Source organism: Chionomys nivalis, chromosome 17 (genome assembly GCF_950005125.1).
Source record: "Chionomys nivalis chromosome 17, mChiNiv1.1, whole genome shotgun sequence".
NCBI classification, from domain to species: Eukaryota; Metazoa; Chordata; class Mammalia; order Rodentia; family Cricetidae; genus Chionomys; species Chionomys nivalis.
The window spans coordinates 17,483,115-17,506,841 of NC_080102.1; the positions used below are offsets into that span (position 1 = coordinate 17,483,115).

General features: G+C 40.3%; 1 protein-coding gene across 1 annotated transcript; it reads right to left on the minus strand.

Moving 5' to 3' along the window:
* Nucleotides 1-717: 717 nt before the first annotated feature.
* On the minus strand, nt 718-23,186 carry Has2 (hyaluronan synthase 2). Its single transcript, XM_057792366.1, has 4 exons — nt 23,169-23,186; nt 12,078-12,704; nt 3,160-3,261; nt 718-1,676 (listed from the first exon to the last, which is right to left on the minus strand). The coding sequence occupies exons 2-4, from the start codon at nt 12,702-12,704 to the stop codon at nt 747-749; spliced, it is 1,659 nt and encodes a 552-aa protein (XP_057648349.1). The 5' UTR covers nt 23,169-23,186; the 3' UTR covers nt 718-746.
* Between the last annotated feature and the right edge of the window lie 541 nt (nt 23,187-23,727).

Here is a 23,727-nt window from a genome sequence, read left to right on the forward strand (position 1 = left end):
GAAATAAACTATTCAACTGTAAAAGGTAGAGAAAGAGAGAATCATTTTATTCTTTCATGAACATCGGTCAACCAACTTTCACATTTTGGGCAGGTTAATTTTTATAGTATGGATTTTTTAGAACCTATTTTATTATAAAAAAGAAAAGAAAAGTGTATTTTGGCAGAGAAGTAAAATATAGACTATGATGTGAAATTTGTTTTAAAAATTGGCATACAAAATGTAAAAACACAGTACAATTATATCAAAATACAGCATAGCCAGTGGCCTTTAAACTTTCCTTTGGCATTTCATTTGGTAGAGTTAAAGACAAACATTTTTTTCTTTAAAAAAGAAAATAAAAAGAAAGAAAATCATCTATTATAACAGTCCATAAGTTAGGTTGTATAGGTTGAAAAAAACGTTCCCTTGAGTTTTCAGAATCCTTTTCTTCCATGATCACCCACATAAAGCATGGCTAGTGAGGTATATAGAACAAACACTATCAGGTGGATGCACAGTAAGGGAAAAGTGCATAAACAAAGAAGTCATCCCGTGTTCCTAGGAATTTCGGGTTAAATCTGAGTTTGTTCTTACTGATGTATCAATTTACTTTGGCAGAATCAAAAGTCAAGCCATCAGATGTCCTTGTTCAAGTCCCAGCAGCAGTGATATGTCTCCTATGAGATGCCACAATACTGTACGACCCCTTGAGGAGCTAAGGTGTGTGTGTGTCCCCGTGTGCGACTGCAAGCATCATCGCGAGATCATACGTCAAGCACCATATCGTACTGTTGTCCCTTCTTCCTCCTGCCACACTTATTGATGAGAACCACATACAGAGTCAAAAGCATGACCCAGTAGCATGCGTAGATCAAGGTTCCCACAATGAGAACAGTCTGTTTGGATTCGGAAAATGGCTTTTTCGATTCCTTGTAAATGGTGAAAATCACACCACCGAGAAGAATTGTAAACCACACGGACACTGGAATAAGTCCTATAAAGTTGACAACAATGGTTTTCCTTCCAGATGTGCCCCACCCAGCTTTGTTTATGGTTGCAATTGCGAACATCTTGGCAGGAAGTAGACTGGACATGTATAACACTGAATAGAGAGACATGAAGACCATGACAATGTTTCCTCTAAGGCAGCTGGCAAAAGATGACTTTATGAGACCCACTAGCTGGACAGTTAACAGGAAGAGGAGGATGTTCCAGATTTTACCCCTGTAGAAGAGCTGGATGACTGTGGCAATGAGAAAGAAAGGGAAGAATCCAGTGATAACAGCTTCGTAGGTCATCCACAAGTGATGCTTGTGAAACCACATGGCGTTGTACAGCCACTCTCGGAAGTAGGACTTGCTCCAACGGGTCTGCTGGTTCAGCCATCTGAGATATTCGATAGGCGTTTCAGTAAGGCACTTGGACCGAGCTGTGTATTTTGTTGCATAGCCCAGACTCAGCACCCGGTTGGTAAGATGCCTATCATCACCAAAACTGCATTGGTTGCCCATGAATTCCTGATTATACCAGTCTTCTACAAATTCATGCAGTAGGGAGTTTCTGTACATTCCCAGAGGACCGCTTATGCACTGGACACACCCAAAATAAGACTGGCAGGCCCTTTCTATATTAAAAGCCATCCAGTATCTCACACTGCTGAGGAAGGAGATCCAGGAATCATACTTGTTTAAAATCTGCAAGTTAAAAATAAATAAATAAAAGTTAGCTTTAGTTTCATAATACCAAGAAACCCCAAAGTATACTGAGATCACTGCTTGGCATGAACTCTGTTCCTCTGTGACTCTATTTTGGCTTCCTTCCTCTTTCTGATATTCTTTTATCTTGTATTCTTGGGTTTTGTGTAATGAAAGAAGCATTAGTTGGGTGTACGTGTATGTATATTAATGGATTTAGTTATAATTTTAAGCATCAATAATCAATCCTTAAATGTTCCCAGATGTGTTTTTGTAAATTACCACCTAAGATTGGAAGAGTTAAGATCCCAGGTGTGTTGTGCTGGGTGTTCAGCTCATGTGAGTTCATGGAGGAAACAGGGTCACGCTAGGATTCTCCTGATCTGGTTAATGTCCCAGTTTCCAATCCTTATGTGTTCACTTTCCTTTTCCGTTTACTAATTCCAAGAGATAAAAACAAATCCCCCAAATAATTAATTCTATTTAAATTTTGTAAGCCTCTCTCCTTTTTTTAATCACCAGGCTATTTCTTTGTTTACCTTAATATGATGTTTCATTATAGACTTTAGTAACAAGCATGCATACATGGGTCACAGTACAAATCTCCATTTTGAGGTTTATTTTCTTTGTACTTCTCATCTGGAGTTAAGATTGAATACTATACTTACAAGGAATTCTGATTTTACCTTTACATATTTTCACATGCTTACATCTCTATCCAAGAAACTTCAGTAATGGGTCGTTAATAATTGTTTCTCCATTACTAGTAAATGACAGGACACGTTAATTTTGTCTCTGTTTATTCTTACTAGTGTAAATTTGAATTACAATTTCTCTTTTTAATTTTTGTTTTTCAGTTTATATTTTTTACAATTTCTATGTGCACGAGTGCTTTTCTATCTGTGTGGATGTCCATTATGTGTATGCAGTGCCTACAAGAATCAGAAAATGACAACAGAGTTCTTGGAATTTGAGTTATGATGGATGTGAGTCATCTCGTGAGTGCCTGATATTGTAGTCAGATTCTCTGCAAAAGCAGCAAACGCTCCTACCAATTCAATCATCTCTTCAGACCTTTCATTTTGTAATTTTAACTCACCACAGAGTGGCCAGATGTCTAAATGCAGAGCTGTACAATATATCATCCATTCCTGAATATATTTCAATTTCATTACTTCTGTGGCTAAATAACTGCTTTATCATATGTTAGTATGGTATTGAATATTAACTTGTGGCCTTAGGTTGCCTGCTGTTCATTATTCATCCATGCATTTATGTTATATGTAACTTACCAGTCACCAAGAACTCATGTGATATACCCAAGACTGAGCATAGATATCCCTAATTATTTCAAGTCAGATAAGAACATCTTACATGTGACCAGCACCAAGACCATGGAACATTGAGCCAATAAACATTGAATGAACCGATATGTGAGTGCTATTAAAGCTGTCGTATACAAAAACAATGAAGCCACATGTACCTGGACATCTCCCCCAACACCTCCGACCATAGGGTCTTCTTCTAGAACTTTCACCATCTCCACAGATGAGGCAGGGTCAAGCATGGTGTCTGAATCACACACCTGCAAAGGAGAAAGCCGGAAATTACGTAAAGAGAAACACGGTGGATTGGCCCTCAGTCACAGAGGAGCCTCTGTACTATACTCTTAGCCTTGTCGTCACAAACCTGCTGTCATGAAGGGTGACAAGTGTGGCAGAGGATTCTGCTTATCACGCTCCATGGAGACAGGTCTTTATGGATATCAGTGCAGCGTGAGGCAGGCTAGCTCAAATGATCACTGAGCGTGACTGAGCAGCAGATTTAGCCTATTTACAGTCATTGCAGTGCAATGATCTTTTGATCAAAGATGGGTGAGGTGTTGGCAGGGGGTTCATCAGATTATATTATCTAGTGGCTTTGTAGTCGTTTTAGTTTATATGAGTATACTCTACAATGTTTGCCCAGGTACAAAAGTCACCTAAAATGCATTTTCAGAGTTTATTATCATTATCAAAAAAACATATAACCACATTTATAATCAAAATGGGCAATTTTTCAAACTCTCCAAATTTCCTTGAAAATAATCGAAGAAAATTAATAAGTTATAGAAGCACGGAATCTCAGGAGCTAAAGACATTTATTATATGTAGTATGAACCATTCATCTTATTTCTAAGGAATCCCAACATTTTAAAAACTTATTTCTTTCAGCTTTATTAATGGCTATTTTTCTGAAAAGATTCCTTGCTAATGAAGATTGCTGGAAAAAGTTATTTGAATGCAGTATTGGAATTTATGGATTTAAATAATGTAGACAAATGTATCACTTCGGATTTAAGTAATTACAATGAATTTGGACTTAATTTATGGATTTAAAGGTTTTGTTGTTGTTATTTTACTAAGTGGAAGCACTCCTTTATAAATGAAAAGTCTGTTCGTTATTCTTGTTGTGGTTATTTATGCTGTTATGTTGATTTTTGAAAATTACATTTAGGATCAATATAGTCATTTATGTTGAGGAGGACAAAATAGGCATAGGAATGTCTCAGCTTTTCATTCTAGAACACAAGATTTCACTAACAGTTTTAAACCCACGTGTTCCAAGCCTGAGTAAGCTACATAGTCAACCAAAAAGTAAGTTTGTCTCTCTCATGGCTTGTTTATTACAAGTTTTCCTAAGCCTACAGGCTGGGCTGGAGGTCTGGGCCAAGGGAACAGAGGTAAAGGCACAAGTCCAGCCCACCTTTAGACTCCAGCCTCCAAAGTTAAAGACACATCTACCTCTATTGACTTAAGTCAGGAATGGTAAACCAAAGGCTAAAATAAGCTTAAAACAACAGGAAGGGAGAAATCCAAAAGTAATATTCAAGTAACCCCGCCTGCTTCTGAGCATGAGCAAGCAAGAGGAACCTCCACTTTGAAATGACTGAACTTGAACTGAATCTCTGAAGTTCATCATATTTAAGTAGGTCCCTCCCATTTTGCAAACAGAACTCCAGACAGTCTCTGAGAGAGGCTATTAGTATGGTGAGCTTAGCTATATCTGGCGGAAAAGTTCTCAGAAATCTCCCGGGAAGGGGTTTGTTATCGTAGGATTTAAGAGCTTTAAAGAATTTCAGAGTCTGGATTCTGTGTAGTGACTCAATGCCAACCAGAAACCTTGCCTTTGCCAGTTGGAAAAAGCTTGTGCGCTCAGGGGCACATGAAGATTTACTTAATAAGATGTGACGAATACAGCTTTAGTCCTTAACGTTCATCTAACAAGACATTGTTCCTAGTTTTCTCCGCACCAGTTAAGAACATGTATGAAATGAATTTTGGCTGCCTAGCTCGAGATTAGAACCTAGGACGGACATACAGCAGAAGTCTATGAGTCGCTGAAACTTGCATCGAGAAAAGATATAGGATGTGATCTGCATCCAGAAGCCAGGGCACAGCTCAAAAGTCTTCGTCCATGCTAGGGTATGACTGTGAACAGCTGAAGCACATAGTTGTTAGTTACAAGATTTCTCAGCAGCAGATAACAGCAATGAAGAGGAATAACAACTTCTGAATAAAGTAAGGGGAATTAACGTTCCAATGTGCAATCCACTATTGGGAAGAATCAACCACCTCAGTTTAATCCCCGAAAGACCAATCCTTTCCTCTCTGTTTCTCACTCCCACCATTTCAGCCAAGAGTTAACAATGCCTTCTATATCTCTCCTTAATATTAAGCTGGGATTGGTAAATTAGGGGCTTTAGGTAAAGACCAACCTGCCACCTGTTTGTATGTTGCCAAAGGATTAAGATGATTTTATGTGTCTGAATTTGAAAAGAATCAAAAGAAGGATAATTTGGCATGTACATGAATTAGATGAAATTCAAGTTTTACCGTCTGTGACATCCAGCCATGCTTGTTTGTGTGCCTATTATCTTCCGCTGTGTTCACACTGCAATGAGGTCAAACAGTTGCAAAACATAATATTTGCTCTCCAGTGTTTTACAAGCAATGCTTGCCAACCTTGGGTTTAAAGTAAGTGGTTGCACGAAAAGGCTCTGCTTTCCCAAAAGTAACAGCAACACTGAGATGAGATGTTTTAAATCCCAATTTTACCTATGCAGGCTTTTCATAGGTTATGTTCTTCTCCATATGCTACAAAGAGTGGTGACTCATAGAGCAGAGAATGTCAACTACTGTAGAGATTTTCTATAGTCAAGACTGTCTACTTTAAGAACAAATGTTTATAGAATCAAGAAACCTAAATTCTTGAGTCTTGTGTCTTCCTAGTGCATGGCTTTGACCTTATCACAATCACAGGATATTAGTAAGACCATGAATACATAAATACTGCACGTACTATAAAGCACTGTATGCCATTAGTATAATGTTGTAAGTAATCCTTAAAGGATTTACTTCTTAAGGGAACCCAAACCTAAAATATCTTTGCTCTATGGAGAGTGTTCAATATAGAGAAGCAAAAAAAGAGACACAAGACTTGATTACATGTAGAAGATCTCTTATGTAAACAGACTGCAGTTTATGTGGAACCATCTATAACAGCCAGGAACCTAACGACAATCTAATTGGAGCTCCTCACAAGAATGCTTGCCCACCAAATGCCTTTCATATTCTAAGACCCAAGTCTAAAGGCAAAATCTCTATGTTTCACTTGGACTTTGAAGAAGGTCTCTCCTTTCTGTTTCACTAATGGATCACCTCTGTAGCTCATATTCCATCTCAAAGAGTAGTGTAAACCCAGCACATCAAGCGGAAATCTGAAATTGCTGTAGTTAACTTTCATGAGGAATAAAAGTTGAAAAGAAATCAAGACCTCTTCTGGTGTTGGCTTTTCCAGTTCAACTCTCTCTTGATCTTGACCCTTCATCTTAACCTTGCACCTCCATTTTCATCTTGACTCTTCATCTTAACCTTGACTTTTCATTTAAACCTTGAGACAATGCAATTATTTCTAGAGTGTGTGGAATTGGGTTTTGGTTCCTGTTTCAAAGTAATTACAAAGTAAATGGAAATTTTGCTCCTCTATCCCAATCAATATCTCTAGATGAAAGCGGGCAAGGGTGAAGAAAAAAAAACAAAACAAATAGAAAAAGACAACAGCAAAACCCCCTCACAGATGGTTAAACCTGAGGAGACAGAAGATGGTACCACTCTCCCTGAGCTCCTCTAATGATTCACCACAGGAAATACACAAGGAAAAGCAAAGAACAGGTTGATATTCAATGTGGTGGTAGAACACCCACCTAGACAGCAAAGGCCCTGGGTTTAGTCTCCAAAACCAAAGGAAAATAAAGGAAGAAAGATGAGATAGACAGAGAGGGGGGTAGGGGGTCAAACAAAAGCACCACACAAGATTTTAGAATGAAAATAGACCATTCCCAATCTACAATCTGCCAGTTATATAAACTTGGGCCAGGTTCTTAACTTGAACCCCTCAGGTTCATTTTCTAAATTTCTATCCCTCGAGACAAACATATAGATTGTTATTATCCTTATCGTACCCTGTCAGAATGGCTTCTTGATAAGATAATATAATATATATAAATCACTTAGTAATGGGTATTCACAGTAAGTAATGAATAGAAATGATATACATGAATAAGGATAGCAAACAAAATGCAGAGATATAAATTGATGTCTCTAGTTCCAAGAAAGAGCTCTTGCTAAAGTTAGTTTAGCTAAATTATGACCCTCACCCCTGAAGCAAAGGGAACCCAGAGCTTCACAAACACCTGACAAATTTAGATGACACAGTGATCTAAAGCCAACAGGGAAAAAATCTTAGATTGAGTTATAGTTTGGTGGAAAGAAGTGCAAAATATAAAGAGTGGTTTGTATTCGGCCATAATTAATACATGACTTGCTTGTAATACATAGCGATCCCTTTAACTTTTCAATTGGCTTTGTTCTCCAAAGTTGAGTACTTGAATATTACCCTGATTTAAGGGCCCCATCCTGAGATTTCCTCATTCCCTTTATGTGTTTTTGTTTGTTTCAAGAGAAGAACTCACCATACAGCCCAGGCAGGCCTCATATACATGATCCTCTTTCAACCTTGCCTCCGCTAAGATTATAGATGTATGACACCAGGCCTAGCTCTTGTTCCCTGCTTTATGGTTTTGAGTTTTGTTGATATGTTGTGTGTGTGTGTACTTCTTAGTGCAGGGGTGTACAAGTTAATGGAGGTGCCTGTGAATATGTGTGTGCTTGGATGTGAAGGCCTGAGGGCTCTCAGTATCTTTCTTTATTGATCTCCACATTTATTTTTGGAGACAGGGTTTCTCATCAACCCTAAAGCTCATGAATTAGGCTAAATTGACTGTCTATCCAATGAGCTTCACGGATTTGTTCATCTCTGCCCCACCTGAAGCTACAGGCAGGCTGTGTGCAGGCTTTTTACTTGATAGGAGGTGAGGGATAGTAGGGGATGGGGAACAAAGAATAAATTAAACGAAATTCTGAAAAACAAAAGTTGCACATCTTTATGGGGGGTACTCTGTGATGCTTTAAGAGATATGTACCTCCTAATGCTTAAACCTAATTTATCATATCTTTTGCCTCAAGAAACAAAGTGAAATTGAGAACCAAGATAGTGACAGATACAGGAAGCTGATATGATTCGGGCCTTGTCTTTTACCTCACTCTAGTAGATCTTCAGTGCTTTGCTAGAAACCCTCAGAAGGTAGGAGGAGTGAAAATGGTGCTAACTTCAGCCTTTGTCTGAAAAGGACTTCTCAATCATGAGTTCTACTAGCTAAAATGGATTCATCTGGGGCCAAGTTCACAGCAAACTAGCAACAGACCGGGATCCCCTATTCCTATTTCAACCTTCTCTCAACCTTTTCTCTCCACATACATTGTTCTTAACGCTGTTGTGGAAATATTTCAGTTTCTTGGACTTTCTACACAGAATTGAAAATAGGTAAATGTCACACAGCAGTTATCATTACTTATGATATCTGTGTTCTATAATTTTTTCATAATCAGGATTAACAGTTGTTAAACTATTTCTAGCAGAAATCCAGGGTTAAGTGTCTCTGATCATATTTTCAACTCTTTACTTTTAACATTTTTACTAGTAGTTGTTTGAGAACTTTAAATAGGTATATACCTGATAAATGCATGACCTTGTGTGTGCTTGTACTTTTTTATAAATGTTTCTTAATTTAAGGAGTATTATTGAGTATTAACACTGAATTCATGGCCTGGAGAAAACTCATCTCCATGAATCATATAATAGATTTTTTATGTTTTAAATTACAAAAAACCTCTATACTTGGGGCAATTTAAAATTTAAATTTAAAAACTAAATTATCAACAAAAAGAACAAAAATGTAGATATCATGGCACGAAATGGATATAAAGATAATTATTAAAACAAAAAAGCAAAGTATCACCTTCTTTGACCCCAGTTAAGTCATGTACATTGACTTAAAAATAATTTTTTTCTCATTTTGTTCATGTATATGACTCCCAAATCACTTAGAATATTGATTTGGAGAAAAGAGATAAATTTTAAAGAGATGAAAAAATTGAAAATGTAGACTATAGAATCCATGAGGACATGTCACTTCTTTACTCCCCCACACAGAAAGTTTATTTTCCTTTCATTGTGTATTCTCGCTTTATGTTCTTGTTCTGTTTTTAGACCTGTTCTATCTCTGAGAGCAACCAGCACCATTGCGGGTAAACTGGTACTACACTACCTTTCCCTGGACCAGGACTTCATCAGTCTTCTGGCACAGAGGTAGATGTTTGAAAGGCTACAAGTTGGGAACAGTAGTCAGTCAAGGAAAAAATAAGTGGGGGTGGGGGGAGGGTGCACAATTTCTGAGGCTTTATTCCTGCAGACCAGAAGAACTCTAGGGTTCCTGGAGATTAACTATAAAGGATAGCGCTGATACAGAAAGTCAAGTTAGATTGGATGTTATTGAAACAGGAAACACAAAAGAGGGTAAAGAAGGCTTTAAGAACATTCAGTATTATTGGGTTTCTCCTTCGTGGGAGGTGAGATCATCTGTTAGTAGTTACACAGGGAGGAGTTTGGATGGTGAACTGGGAGCGTGGTGAAGATATGAAATAATAGGTCATGAGAACAATAAGCCAGAAACCCCAAATCAAGTTCACAGCGTACTGAGGAGCATTAAAGACTGGCTGTGACTAGAAACCAAATGTCTCGGCCACACCTCTCCATGGTGAGTCCGTATTGTCCAGCAAGCACACAGATGCTCATAGCTTCTTCCTTAGACATCCAGTCCCTGCGTCTTACCATGGGCCATTGCGTCCTACTCTCCTTAAGGCACTTGCCCACTAAATTCAATCTCCAGCAATACCTGTCACCACCGTCTCCGCACCTCTCTCCTTCCTGCCTTAATGTGGCCCCTACTTTACAGTTTCCAAACTTGGGCTCAGTCATAAGAGAAAATTAGATCATTCAGTATTGAGTTTGAACCTTAAGTAGCTGCCATTTTGTAGTCAAGCAATGTTATATTTCAGGAGGCTCCTTGGGGGATGACATAGGAAGGAATGCTCAGGATTGGGATAGTAAATGAATTTTTTTTCTTGTTTGTGTGCTTGCAACTGCATGAAGAGTCTTAGGAGGCCTCAGAGCCTAGGTACCAGCAGCTGCTGGGGTCAGTCTTTTAGAAAGTTTGGTCTGGAGAAAGACTCCAACAGAAAGGCTATTCCATCCTTTCCTATTCCTTGTGACTTTTTCCTGGACAAGCACAGCACAAAGTTGTCAAGGAAACAAACAAAAATCAAAACAAGAATGATGGGAGAAGAGGGTTTGGGAGGAGCAGGTTAAGAAAAAGGAAGAATTAACGTGCATAATGATGTCTTCTTTGGAACTGACGAATGTAACGAGAATCAAAAGCAAAATATCAAAGCAGATGTTTTCTCATTTAAGGCACAAAGCTTTATTCCTTGTGTTCTAAGCTATCTGTCATACCTTTCTTGGGAAATATCTTATCATCTTCCTATCTAGACCAGAAGCTATAGCATGTAAGCATCAAATGTCCAGAAATAACTGAAGCTCCCTTAATAGCAAAAGTTCTACCATTGAGAAATTAAGAGACAAATGAGAGGACACCAGTGCTGACTCCACAAAAAATTATATGAATATGCAAACGGAAACCAGTGAAATACCTCCTACTCTTCCCACACTATCTGAAATTAACCCACGACAACAGATGGTGCATACCGTATATTTTAGTATAAATTGGAGGGTACTATAATAAACAACACATTTATAATAAAATCTTTAATTATGTTGGTAATAACCTTGTAACTAAGGCTAAGCCCTAGGGATGTATTGTTTGATCTAATTATTTTAAAATACTTTTAATATTGGCCTATTTTATCTGGTAAACTGAGGCTCAAGGAGATGGAATTTTGCAGTCAATAGCTAACAATCCCTGTGATTAGATCCTCAGGCAATGACCCTAAAATCATTACTTAATCCCATCTCATTATTAGACCTGGGAACATGATATGTGTCAATAAAGATCCCTGAACAATAGGATCCCACTGCTAAAAACAGGAAAAAGGGGTTTCACTTCTATGAGGATGAAGGGTTCCAGTGGCTTCCCTACACCAGACATACTCATGGTCAAAATCTAACTAAAGAAGATGAAAGCAAATTAAAATGAGAAAATTGCCACATCCTCAATATGAACCGAGGGAGGAGAAACCTTCCGCAAAGCTAGAAAGGAATTAAGGAGAGACACAGCCTGCCTAATTTTCCAGCAAACACACATCATCCCAAACTCTTTCAAAGGTCAAGTTGCAGTGAGGTAATGATGTTTGGGAGTGAAATAAACATTACATTGGTTTTGCTCCCTCTACGACGGTTTGCCCCTCCTTTTCCTTTCTCCCTCTCAGTTTTACAGTTCTTGCTCTTTTTAAAATCAAAGCCATTTTTACCACTCCCCTTTTATTGCGTCTACACACCAATCATTTTCTAGCCTGCAGCTTTTCTCAAGACCTTTCAACTCCAGCACAGGCAATTTTCTTACAGAGAAGCTGCTGGTGTGTGTGTGTGTGTGTGTGTGTGTGTTTAAACAGCATGGACTAGGTTTTATTTGGCAGAATCCAGAGAGACAGAGAAGAAATAAGGAAAAGGAAGAGGATGAAAAAAGGGCTCTCCTGTCCAAATAATCCCAATTTCTAACCAATGGCATGGACAAGGAAGCACTTTCATAGATGCTCTTAACAGTTTTACAAGATTTTTTTTTCTGTCGTTCAAAATGCACTTTCAACAGTCATGCTGTTTTCCAAAGGACTGAAAGGAGCACTGTGTTCAGAAGGGACAAAGATGGGCTATAGCATACGACTGGGGAGACACAACAGCTGCTTTATTTCGACGTATGTTTGCCCTGGCAGGCATTCTCAGACCTACCTGTACATAATCCACACTTCGTCCCAGGGCTCTGAAGGCTGTGTACATGACTTCTCTCTTTCCGCCCCATTTTTGCATGATGCAAATGCTCTTGTTAGACAAGACCAATTGGGTTACATGCTGTGAGCTTTCTTTATGGGACTCTTCTGTCTCTCCAGGTCCCTTTTCGTGGTAGTTGTTCTTCCAGATGTAAGTGGCTGATTTGTCCCTGCCCATGATTTCACTGAAGATGTCCATCATGTAAAGGTCATCATCCGAGTTCCCGTCGATGACCATCACAACCTTAATTCCAGGGTAGGTCAGCCTTTTCACAGATTGCAAGCATTTCCGTAAGTAGTCAGGGTCTTCTTGATATGCCGCGATGCAAAGAGCAACGGTTTTGTTCAATTTAATGGGGGTCTCAAGGGACTTTTTCATTTTCCGGTGTTCCAGGAAGGCAAAGAGGCTTTGGATGATGAGGTGTGATGCTAAAAAGGCACCATAGAGTCCAAAGGAGAAGTAGTAATTATCCGTTTGGATAAACTGATAGCCAACAATATAAGCAGCTGTGATTCCAAGGAGGAGAGAGACTCCAAAAAGTGTAGTTCCAATTATTCTCAGGACACATAGAAACCTCTCGCAATGCATCTGGAATATAATCAGAGACACTTGTTTGTGGTTAACCATTCTTGCCTCATGTTTATCACCTATTATGGGTGGTAGGGAGCACTGTACAAGAAGCCTTTAGGGATCCCTCCCTTTATTTTTATTCATTTTAGATTATTGTTTAGTAATTTCATATTTGTACTCAATGGACTTGATAAATATCGCTACCTATTTCCTTCTTTCCAAATCTTCCTGCCACCACCATGTTCCGCTCCCAACTTCATGAACTTTAAAAAACATTTTTTAACCAGCTTAGTCCACTTAGTACCACCAGTGTGTACATAGATATGGCATCATCCACTGGAGCATGACAACCTATCAGGATCTGCATTCCTGATGAAAACTGAGTCTTTGTTTTCCAGTAGCAATCAACTGCCGATGGCTCCTCAACTAGGAAAGGGATTCGGCGTGCCCCTCCCCCACACAACAGTCAGGAATTATAACATTGAGTTTCTCACTTAACTTGCTATGTTGCCACAAGGGCTTATCTTCAAGTCAAGATGCCCAGATAGCACAAGACTGTTTCAAGAATCAAATGAGTAGGTAGGGCCATAAATGCCACAATGCATTAAACTCATACCTGGATGCATTGCTCTAGGTGTCTTAGGTCCTCTGGCCAAGGCAGCTACCTCCCTTTGTATAGAGCAACAACTAGGCATCAAACTAAAATTTTCTAAAGCAATCTTCTTGCCTGTCCAATACTTTCTTTGATGAGTGGGAAATCCAAAAAAGATTCTGCTGACCTTCCCAAGTGTGACTTCATTTCATCTGTCATGTGCATCCCTAGGCTCACATTTCCACCAAGCTGGATGAGGTTAGAGATTAAGAAGACTGTGTACTAGGACTAGTTCATCCGTTAGTGCTGTGACCTAGCAAGCATCGTCTTGTTTTCCTGGATCCCAGTGCTTTTGTTTGTGCATGTTTGCTATTTAAGACCTGTTCGATGACAATGCTCACATTTTACAAATCCCCCTTTCACATTAAAATCCATTCCCCCTAGATGTCCTGTGTAAAGAACTTTCCAAGATACTGTACTCATATGTCTGTCTGCTCCTTCCTCCCACCAGCATCAGGTGGTCCTGACAGTCCTGAAGGTCAGACAAGCAACAGCAGAATCATAGAACAAAATCCATAGTATTACTGGTTACATTCTGCTGGATTCCAAGAGCTGACCATCCATCCTATCAAACAATCTAGGAGGTCAGACCTTAAACCTGTTTCAGTTCTCAATCCACCCCTAATTTCTGCATGTGTCCTAAATAAGGTTGTTGAGTGGGGGATATGTGTGTGATTTTGTGTGTGCAAGTACATATGCACCTGTGTGTTCATGCATGTAGAAACCAGATGACAACCTCCAGGGTTGGTCATGCCAGCATTGCTGTTTACCTTCCATCCCATTTTTTCTTTCTGAGACAAGGTCTACCACCAGCCTGGAATTTGCCAAGTCACCTGGACAGTGAATGTCCAGAGCCTGCGCACCTCTGCTTAAATAAGGTTTTAAACAATTTAGTACTGGAGAGCCATTTTTTTCCCTGTGTTTCCTAAACAATTTCTGATACTAAGCATTGAAATTTTGCTTTATAACCCCCTTTATATCTTACTTTACAGCATTATTCCCTTCTAGGTATGAACCACCGTAAGATGCATAATTGTTATAAATGCAGTATTCCTTTGTTGGTTTTCACACCCACTTTGAGAATGGGTCATATTTACATATCATTAATACATAATAATTTTATAGTCCAGCTAACTTTAGAAATTGAATGAATTTATTTTAAATGAAAGATTTGGTAAATCAATTATCTCTATAAAGCTTCTTCTCTCAGGTGTTATTTATAGTCTCCTAGTCCTTATCAAAACGTAAAGATGAATATCCCCTAGAAAGCAGTATCATCTTAGTTTTAGCAACTGTGCAGCTATCTTCACATTTTTTGCATTTAATCATTCTTGCCTGGGTGTGCACTAGACTTCTCAGAAGTTTTAATGGGTTTATCCACCAAAGCTGTTACCTTTCCTTGTCCACAGACAATGTGGTGAAGCTACAACGCTGTGGCCTGTGGAAGTTTAAGGTTGGCTCTTCTAGAAGGAGAAAAAAAAAGTTTTTAAAAAGAAGATAGTCTCCCTCCAATCTTTCTTTATATTCCTATGGTTTGAATATGTATCAGTAAGGTTCTGGGATATATATCACCCCAAGATAAAAGGAGAGGTTGGTCATTGCATTAAATATGAAGGAATGCAGTCCTTCACCTATCTAGGTCGATGCATGGACCTACATCAGCAATAGCTAACTCACAGGGTTTTGTTTTATTTATTTTAAATTGACCGTTATACATTTTTGGATCTCACTAACCCTAATTATTATAACCAAGGTCACGCGACAGAAGCCAGAGACCAAAGTGCTGCCTATCCTTCTACCTTGTAGACACCGTTTCCTTCTGTTAAACGAAAATGATCATGCTCGTCAGACTCTTTGAAACACTGCACTGCGGGACAAAGTGACACAGAGTGGCAAGCATTTCTACACGCCAGAACCACAGCCTCCTTCGAAGAGCCTGTTGGCTAGGAAGCTGAAAAACATTCAGAGCAAAATAGAAATGTGAGTTCCACTTCCAGCAGCTATACAAGACACTGCGATGCATGATACGGGGATCAGATAGCAGCAGCCTTAAGGCAAATGGGAAGCTGAGTCCACTGGAAGAGAGTGAGCCTCAGAGTTTTCAGTGAGTGGTGAGCAGGGACCTCATCCCTTGTTCATGAACACAGTTAGTAGGATGCTCAATGCTCCCGGAGGCCACACTAACTGATGCCTAAAGGTGCTGCAAGCAGACTTGGAGCTTGTCATTTCCAAGATATGAGTCATTCTCAAAAGAGTGAAACATTTTCAAAGGGACCCAAGCATTTGCCAGGGAGAAGCTTAAGTGTGTGCTCAGCTTGCATTTAGAATCCCCATCCCCAGTGAAAGAACAGTCTGCTGTTCTCCCATTATTCACATTTTCCTTGCTTTTTTATCAGCACACATGGATGTAGAGAGCGGTCACAGAGCATCTGCTGGCCACAGCTGAGGGGGGAACACCCTCTTACATCATAGGCGTCTACAGAATGTCCTTTTGAAGCCTGGGAAAGTTGCTAACACACTGCAATAATGCGGTTAGAATTGAACCTTTATAATCCTGTACTCAGTTCTGTCGGGAGAGACGCACAGAGCATCTCCGAGTGGGCCAGAGGGCAAACGGCACATTGTAAAGCCTGTTTTACCAAGTGGATGCATTGAATCAGAGAGACACACAGGGTGTGTGTGTGTATGTGTGGTTTTTCAATTGCTCTGGGCAACTTCATAGATGTGGGCACCATATGTATAAAGTTTCTAAGACAATCATTAATTCAAACACTCTGTTACACAAACCTACTTTCCAACTAAAAGAAGAACATGTCTATGTGCTTTTTCTCTTGAATTAGAGAAGCTGGGTTATTTCAGGCCTAGATCCTAAGAGAGATAAATTTAGAAATTTGCATTCTGTGAATATGTAAAATGTAAAACTTGAATTTGGAGAGTGGTAGGATCAGATTTTAGCCCATTTGCTTTTGGCTTGCTACTGTACTTGGACTTGATAGCAACTATTTAATAGCGTTTATTCTCCCTAGAAATGTAGGTCAAAACAAACTGTAAGAGAAATAAAAGAAAAATAAACCTGTATGACATAAGGGAATATTAGAGGAGAACTTTAAGATGTGTCCCCATCATTGTGACGTGTAGAGAATGAACAATCATATGGGTTCAGATATATGGCCAGGCAATATTCAAAAACTGCTGTGCCTGTATACTTCCCCATACGCATTCAATCTAAAGGGATAAAGAACAGTATTGCTTCCAAATAAGATACTGGCCCATCTAAGCAAGTGCAATTTTAATGCCAGCGCAGAAATCCTGTCTTGCCATGAGAAAGAGGCCACTGTTTCCAATGCTGCCACCTGTGGCAGAGACAGAAGGCTTTACTTGTCCATCTCCCCCACATGGCACCCTGGGTCAGAAAGCATCAGAGCTTATCCTCACCCTTGATCTTTAATGTCATAAAGATCAGGCGAAGAGAGGACATCAGCTGTTCTCCTTGTCTTAGTACCACGTTGAGAACTGAGTTCCCATAGACTTCACACAGCATCCTTCCACATTTGCTTTGGGGAGCATCTGGGAAAAGCAGCAGACAGTAGGTCAGATGGTACCTCCCAGTATGTACAGTTTAATGGCTGCGAGGAGTCCCAGACCTGCTCTAGAAGATTTGGGGGCAATAAAGATAATAAAGACAGAGATAGGCATGGTCTCCAAGAGCATCCAGAGCAATTATGACTCACGATCTGAACAACTTTATGAGTACAGGGCTGTGAGGGATAGGAGGATTATCTTTTATGCACCAAAAGACTATCCCCTGTAGTCCTATTGTGCTCATTAGTCCTCACACAGCTTTATATTTTGGCTCTAATGACTTGTAATTGTGGTTGTGATTGTGTGTGTATGTGTGTGTGAGTGTATGTGTATGCATATGTGTTGTTTCTTCATCTGGAGAGATTATGAAGCATTGGCAAGATTAGCAAAAGTTTTAAATCAGGTATACTTATGTTCAAATCCCAGCTTTGTCCCATAGAATTTGGCAAAAAGCAACAGATTGAGTTGAGATATAATCCCAGCTCCTCCATTTAATCGTTGGGTAACCTTGAATAAGGTACATAAGATAAGCTGACTTCAATTTCTTAAGCTATGCAGGGGACTTATCATATGGAGTGCAAAGGAGATAATGAGATTGACAGAGAAGCTCATTGAAATATTTAAAAAGAAATAGCCTTCAATTAAATCTTTATAGTGCTATTTTCTTACCGGTAATGACCAAATTATCTTCATTTGTCTTCCTTGTAACCCACTGCTACTTTTTAGTTAACAATTAATAAAATGTGGCATGATAAACAGAACAGAAATTAGGGGTTAGAACAAGTTGATTCAATGCAAGCTTGGTTTTATAGCAACTGTCTGTCTTTACAACAAACTTCTGAAAGCTCTGTGAAGATGCTATGTGATCGTTCAATTTATCTAATGGAACTTCAAATTTTGAGAAATAGCATTAGGACTCATTCATTTTAGTACTGCTGCCATCAGTATCATAGATAAACATGGATTACACTAAAACCTCCATTTCCATGGTCTTTACCATATTCACTCCATGAAAATAGGCAGAAAATTCTTATTGGTATCCACTCCTTGAACTTCATTCCTGGTCTATGAAAGACTTGTGAATAACACCATTTTGAGGGATGGAGCATATATAAAATGTTTTGCTTGTAATACAGTGCATATTTTAAAAATGGTTCTTTTAGTCACTATTGTTGTACAAGTCAGTTTTAATGCAAATAAAGAATAATAATTATAAAGTCCACTTTTGCTTCCTCTCCTCCTCATTATGTTTTTAAATCCATTAAAGACTCTAACTTGTGACCAATATACCATCATATTATGACACGGAGATGACAGGAGATATTTAAAGAATATTTCTTTACTGAGAATATTGCTCCAGACTCTACCAATATATAGAACCTGTACAGCAACATAAACTTTCCTTACCATAAATTCATTTAAATATTTTATAAGTGCTTCATTTTTTCCTATAGGACTTATATGCTAAGTACAGCCTTTAGAACTGGGAGTACTGGTGTTGACAAGTAACGTCAGCTAGTAATATTATCTCTCTTCTCAGACCTTTGATAGGGTTGAAGATTAGATAGTCATAGTTACTGTCCTCTTACCTCCAAGCCATTTCCTATACAAGACTTAGATTCCATAGGATAAAATGTTTATTAAAACATTTAGCACATGTTCCTTGCTTAATATTGTTTATGATGATTGTAATTCTAATCTTACACTTAATATCTGTTCCTAATATATATTGTTTTGTATTGGGTTTAGAACTATCTTACTTAAACAAAAGGGATAGGTGCTGTGGGAGCTCCTTCTGCTCCTTCAGCCAATAGCCTTTAAGATACCAGCCCACTGGGGCGTGGTCTCATTTGCTTTGAAAAGCAGCAGTAGGCGTGTGCTTGCTGTCTTGCTTCCAGAGCCACTTCTGGTTACTAGACTCCTTTCCTGATCACGCAGAGCGCTGTTGTCTGGGATGGTGATCTGTAAGTTTTTTCCCTTTAAATAAATAACCATCCTATTAATCATAATTCCACACTGGTGTGGGATTGTTTGTGACTTATGCCTTCCAGAAACCTGCTTCTTCATAATGAAAGATATCTGCGTGATAGCTTTCTGCCAGCTAGTCATGGACAAAAAAATGGATAGTGAATGAAAGGTTAAAATTTATTGGTTCCCAAATGTTAATGTATTTCCGATTGACCTAAAGATATATAAAGTCAACTGTTGTGTTGCTGGAACAATATTCAGAGTTTATTGATATAATTTGCAACTAGAGTATCAAAAGCTTCTAACATACAATGAAGTCTGGGCTAGCAGTCACGGAGTGACAGAGTTCAAGTCCTCCTTCACCTTGATGTCCATTATGTGACTTCCTTCTCTTACCTGTTGGCACTAGAAATCTGAGCTAGAAATACCCACCTGAAGCCCTCCAAACTCTTCATAGTGGAGCACATCAATGCCTTTCTCTTACCCCTCTGACCTGCATTCTCTTTGAAGTTGCCTTTCTGTGTCCAGTCCCACCTCCGTTTTCCTACCAAAGACTGTGGAGCCCATTAGGCAGGATCAGAATTCAAAGCCATTTAATTGTCTCCTCACACTAATAGGACTTCAGGCTTCAGCTTTCTCTCCATTGCACCATCAATTTCAATCATGTACTAGAAGGATGCCATTCTTCTCAAACTGCAAGTGGCTCCTGAATAGCTCCATCTTGCACTGCATTTGCAATGGAGGGGGAAATCCCAAGGAGTTGACATGCAATCTTTCTGACTACCAATACTTGGGCTTAGAAACTTACTCTTTACGTCATCAAAATATTATGTGATAAAGTGCAGCACAAATATCAGTCTCTGTGAAATAGTGCAAAGCCATATGGAGCAAGTCGGTACTCAGTCTAGAAGTTTCTGTAACAGGGAAAATGATGAAAGTCAAGCTGTGGCAACAAATGGCAATGGATCTCCTACGCAGGGAGCTACCCCTATTCAGCTAACACAACCACTTCCAAGAGGGAGTCTCTGTCCTTGAAGCTTCTAGAAGAACACAGCCTGGGTATGCAACAATGAAAATAACTCAGAAAGACATGGAGACATGGAGCTTATGGGTTAGTCCCCCACTACATTAATCTCTGGACTGCACGTCGTGCAAAATGCAGGTAATTAATAACACTCAACTCCCTGTTACTCGTTCTCAGATTTAAAATGATATTGTGTAATAACAACTTCCTGAAAGGGGATCTCCACTTAGATCTCAAACAAAGGCTTTCCCCACAGTGCCCAAGTTAGGAAATATTTAGAGAAAGATACGTACTTTTGAAAAAATTCAAAGGAGCTAATGCTTTATAAAATCTTGCAGCAAGGTGTGGTGGTGCTCAGGACTTGGGAGACTGAGATAAGTCTGGGTTCCCTGGTGAGACCACATCAAAGGAAAAAAAGGAAGGGAGGGAGGAAAACAGAGAGAGGGAAAAGGGGGGAAGGAAAGGAGGGAAAGAGAGAGGGAGGGAGAAACAGAGGGAGGGAAAGTAGTCAGGACATCAAAGAATCTTAGTTGGTAAAGATAATCGCTGTGAAGTTACACTCTACAGAGCCAACAGAAAGGGGCACCGCAAGCTACCTTACTTTCTAGTAACTATCATCTTAGTCATTCATTGCACAAGTCCCGTTTCCCTCGACAACAGCTGACTGTATACAGTATTTACTTTCTGGAGAGTGATATTCACATTTGATGCTAATCACCAATGTTTTATATATTTAGAATTGTATACACTGATGAGTGTATTTGGTAAAGTTTGGATTTTGTTTTAGATATAATAGAAACAACCTCGTTAAACTGCATCTAATCAATACATTTACAATGCAGGTGTCAAGTCATCTAACTCTAGTAAAGGGTAAGGGAGCAAGAATAGGGACAAGGCTTGAATCCAGAACCCACACATAGGAGTTGGGTTTGTTCAGAATTATATATATATATATATATATATATATATATATATATATATATATATATATATGCTACAGCTGGGCATTATGTCTCTAAATTTTCACTGAAAATGTAAAAGAACCACTACTTTACTAGGAAAACTCTTGGGAGAAGAAAACTTGTATTCAGAAACACGATCTTATTTGAATAGCTAATATTATCTAGACAAATGTAAACATTAAATTTATGAATGAGTCATTTGCGTAGGTTGGAAGGCAAAGACAACAATTTAAAAACTTGAGTTATCTTCAACCTAATTGTTTTGTCAAAAATGTAAACGATATCCGTAAATAGATTGCTGTGCATGGATACTTGTTTTAGCTCATTCCACAGACATGCATCTTTCAGTTTAAAAACCTCATATTCTAAGATCAAATATGTATCGACTATTCAAATATTTATTTTTTAAAATAACTTGTTAAAAACGAATCACAACCGGATTTAACACCCCCAAAGGCACTCTGCCATATGCCTCTCTTTAATAGGAAATCCCAGGTTAAGCCTTGAAATCTACAATGGGCCTCCCAAGTGTGTACCACACCACTTCAAGGAAGCTAATCTAAAGGCTTCCTTTGCTTTACACTAAGCAGACCTTGAGTGTCTCTATATATACACTCTGGCCTCCAGGGCAGGGTTGAGGTGGGGTGGGGGTGGGGGAATCCTTCCTGGCCAATCAGAGCCACCAAATCTATTGCATCACATACACCCCTCCCAGGGTGTGACATCAAATGCAATCCCAGGCCAGCCATGTGGGTTGAAGGAGTGTAACGTTTCTGTGCAGCTGCCTCAGAGACTCATTTGGCAGCAAAGGGTCCCAGGAGGTAATGAAGTGAGCTGGGCGGGGAGGGGCAGGCTGGGCTTCTACGTGTTCCAAGCCTGGACGCGGTTGCTGCAGCTGATTTCCCTGGTGGCTAGGGGTACCTGATTCAGGATAGTGTGCCCTGGCGTTTGGGGGATGTCCAGAGCAATGCTGATGGAAACTGACACCTAGGACTGTGTAATATGACCTGGGTCTCCAAAGCCCTGATCCTCAGACACCACCTCCACTCCCAGCCCTTCTTCCCAGCTTTAATGGGCGTTCAGGGCTGTTTCCCCTGGGCTGTCTTTCTTAGGTCGGAGGAAACCGCCTCTGTCGCCGCGAAGTTCTCACCCTTGCACAGATCCTCCTTTCAGATCCGCCCTCGGGTTCACCGGGGCCAATTTCTAAGTCCTGGCTCACTCTAGGGGAGAACCACCGTGACAAATTCCGCCCAAGGTGTTGATTATCCCGTCTCAACCCAGCGTCTGGCTCCCCTCCCATCTCCACTCCTGCTCCCAGGGCCCCTCAAACCCACCCTGGGCAAGGGTCTAGAAACAGAGCCCCCAAGTCCCCCACATAGCGGTGTCTCCAGCTGTAGCAGAGGAAAGAAGCGCCAGCGTGCCCCGTGCCACGTCGTATTTGGCTCGGGAAAGGGTGCAGCTGCTTGAGCGCAAGGCTCTCCCTGCGCACGCCCTGCCTCCGGGCTTCGGGCAGACCGCTGGGCGCAAGGAGGGATGCGCGCGCCCTCCTCTCGCCCCCAGCGGCGAATGCCACCGACTGCCTTAGGACCCCCTCGCCTCAGAAAGACTTCCGCTGCGTTACTGAGCCCGGATCACCCCGCCTGACACTTTAATGGAGTTTGGAAACTGAAAGAGTGGAGGCCCTGAAAAAGGGGGGAGTGGCTGAACCAGGATGGTAGCGAAGAGGTGGCGCAGGACTTTTCTTCCTTGGGGTCTCTGCCCAACAGGGCTAGAAGCCCGGATCGCTTAACCCTTTCAGCGCAAGCCAAAATTGAGCTCTTTTCCTTAAAACACACAGAACTGTGTTAGGGTGTTCCTGCCCACATAGTAGCAGGGGTGGGTGGGTGGGTAGGAAAAAGGGAAGGTGGGAAGGTAAGGACATTTACGGAATGCATTTTCCTTAAACAGTGGAAACCCTTGTTTTCTAGCTCCGGAGCCCCTTTGACGCTCCGGAAGATGCCCAGTGGAAAAGTACATCTCAGGACAATCAGCTTTCCTCCGCTACAGTTACCTGCGCGCCCTGAGAGGCAGCAGATTTCTGGCTAAAGCGCAGAGACCATAAAAGCCAGGGTACGATGAGGGACTAGACAGTGATTGGCAATATGCAGTCGTTTGGAAAAAAAAGAAAACTTCGGGCCTCACATGTTTCTATAGAAACGAGGTAATTTTTTTTCAGGCTCTGTGGATAATTTCTGCCCTGCCCCGGATCTATCTAGGGCATTCACAGTTCACTCAAACGCGCCTGTGTAACGTACCTTGTCCGGCTCCTGCTCATAAACTCGTCCTCAGCCCGTCTGTGTGGTCCCGGAGGGTCGTAGAAGGCAGTTTCCAAAATTGAGGTAATACGAAATCAGATGAATTTGAGACGACCGGCCAAAAAAAATAAGAAATTTAAAAACATCATTTAAAAAAATGGGGGAGCCTTAAATTTTTGGTTCTCCCCTCTTTGAGAAGAAATTGAACTAATATTCTCTCTTATTTCCGTTGTCCTGAAATCTTCTAACTCGTTTTGTTAAACGTGCTTTCAAAAATAAATTAACTTTTCCCCCTGTTTTGCTACTTGCTCCAATCCCCCTCCCTCCGATAAGGCAAAGTCTCTTTTTCCCATCAACCTAAAAGCCCGGTGAAGACTCAGCAGAGCCTAGGAAGCATAGCATGGAGAGAGCAGTCTTTGGCTGGTTCAAGTCCCCCTTTCAATGGGCTGCTCGAAGCCAGGACTGGGTAATTCTTTCCAGACGCCTTGACTTCTCCTTCCTCGCTGTTGTTGCCTTTCTGCCTCCTCCAACTAAAGGGGGTCCTAACAAGTGAGCCGGT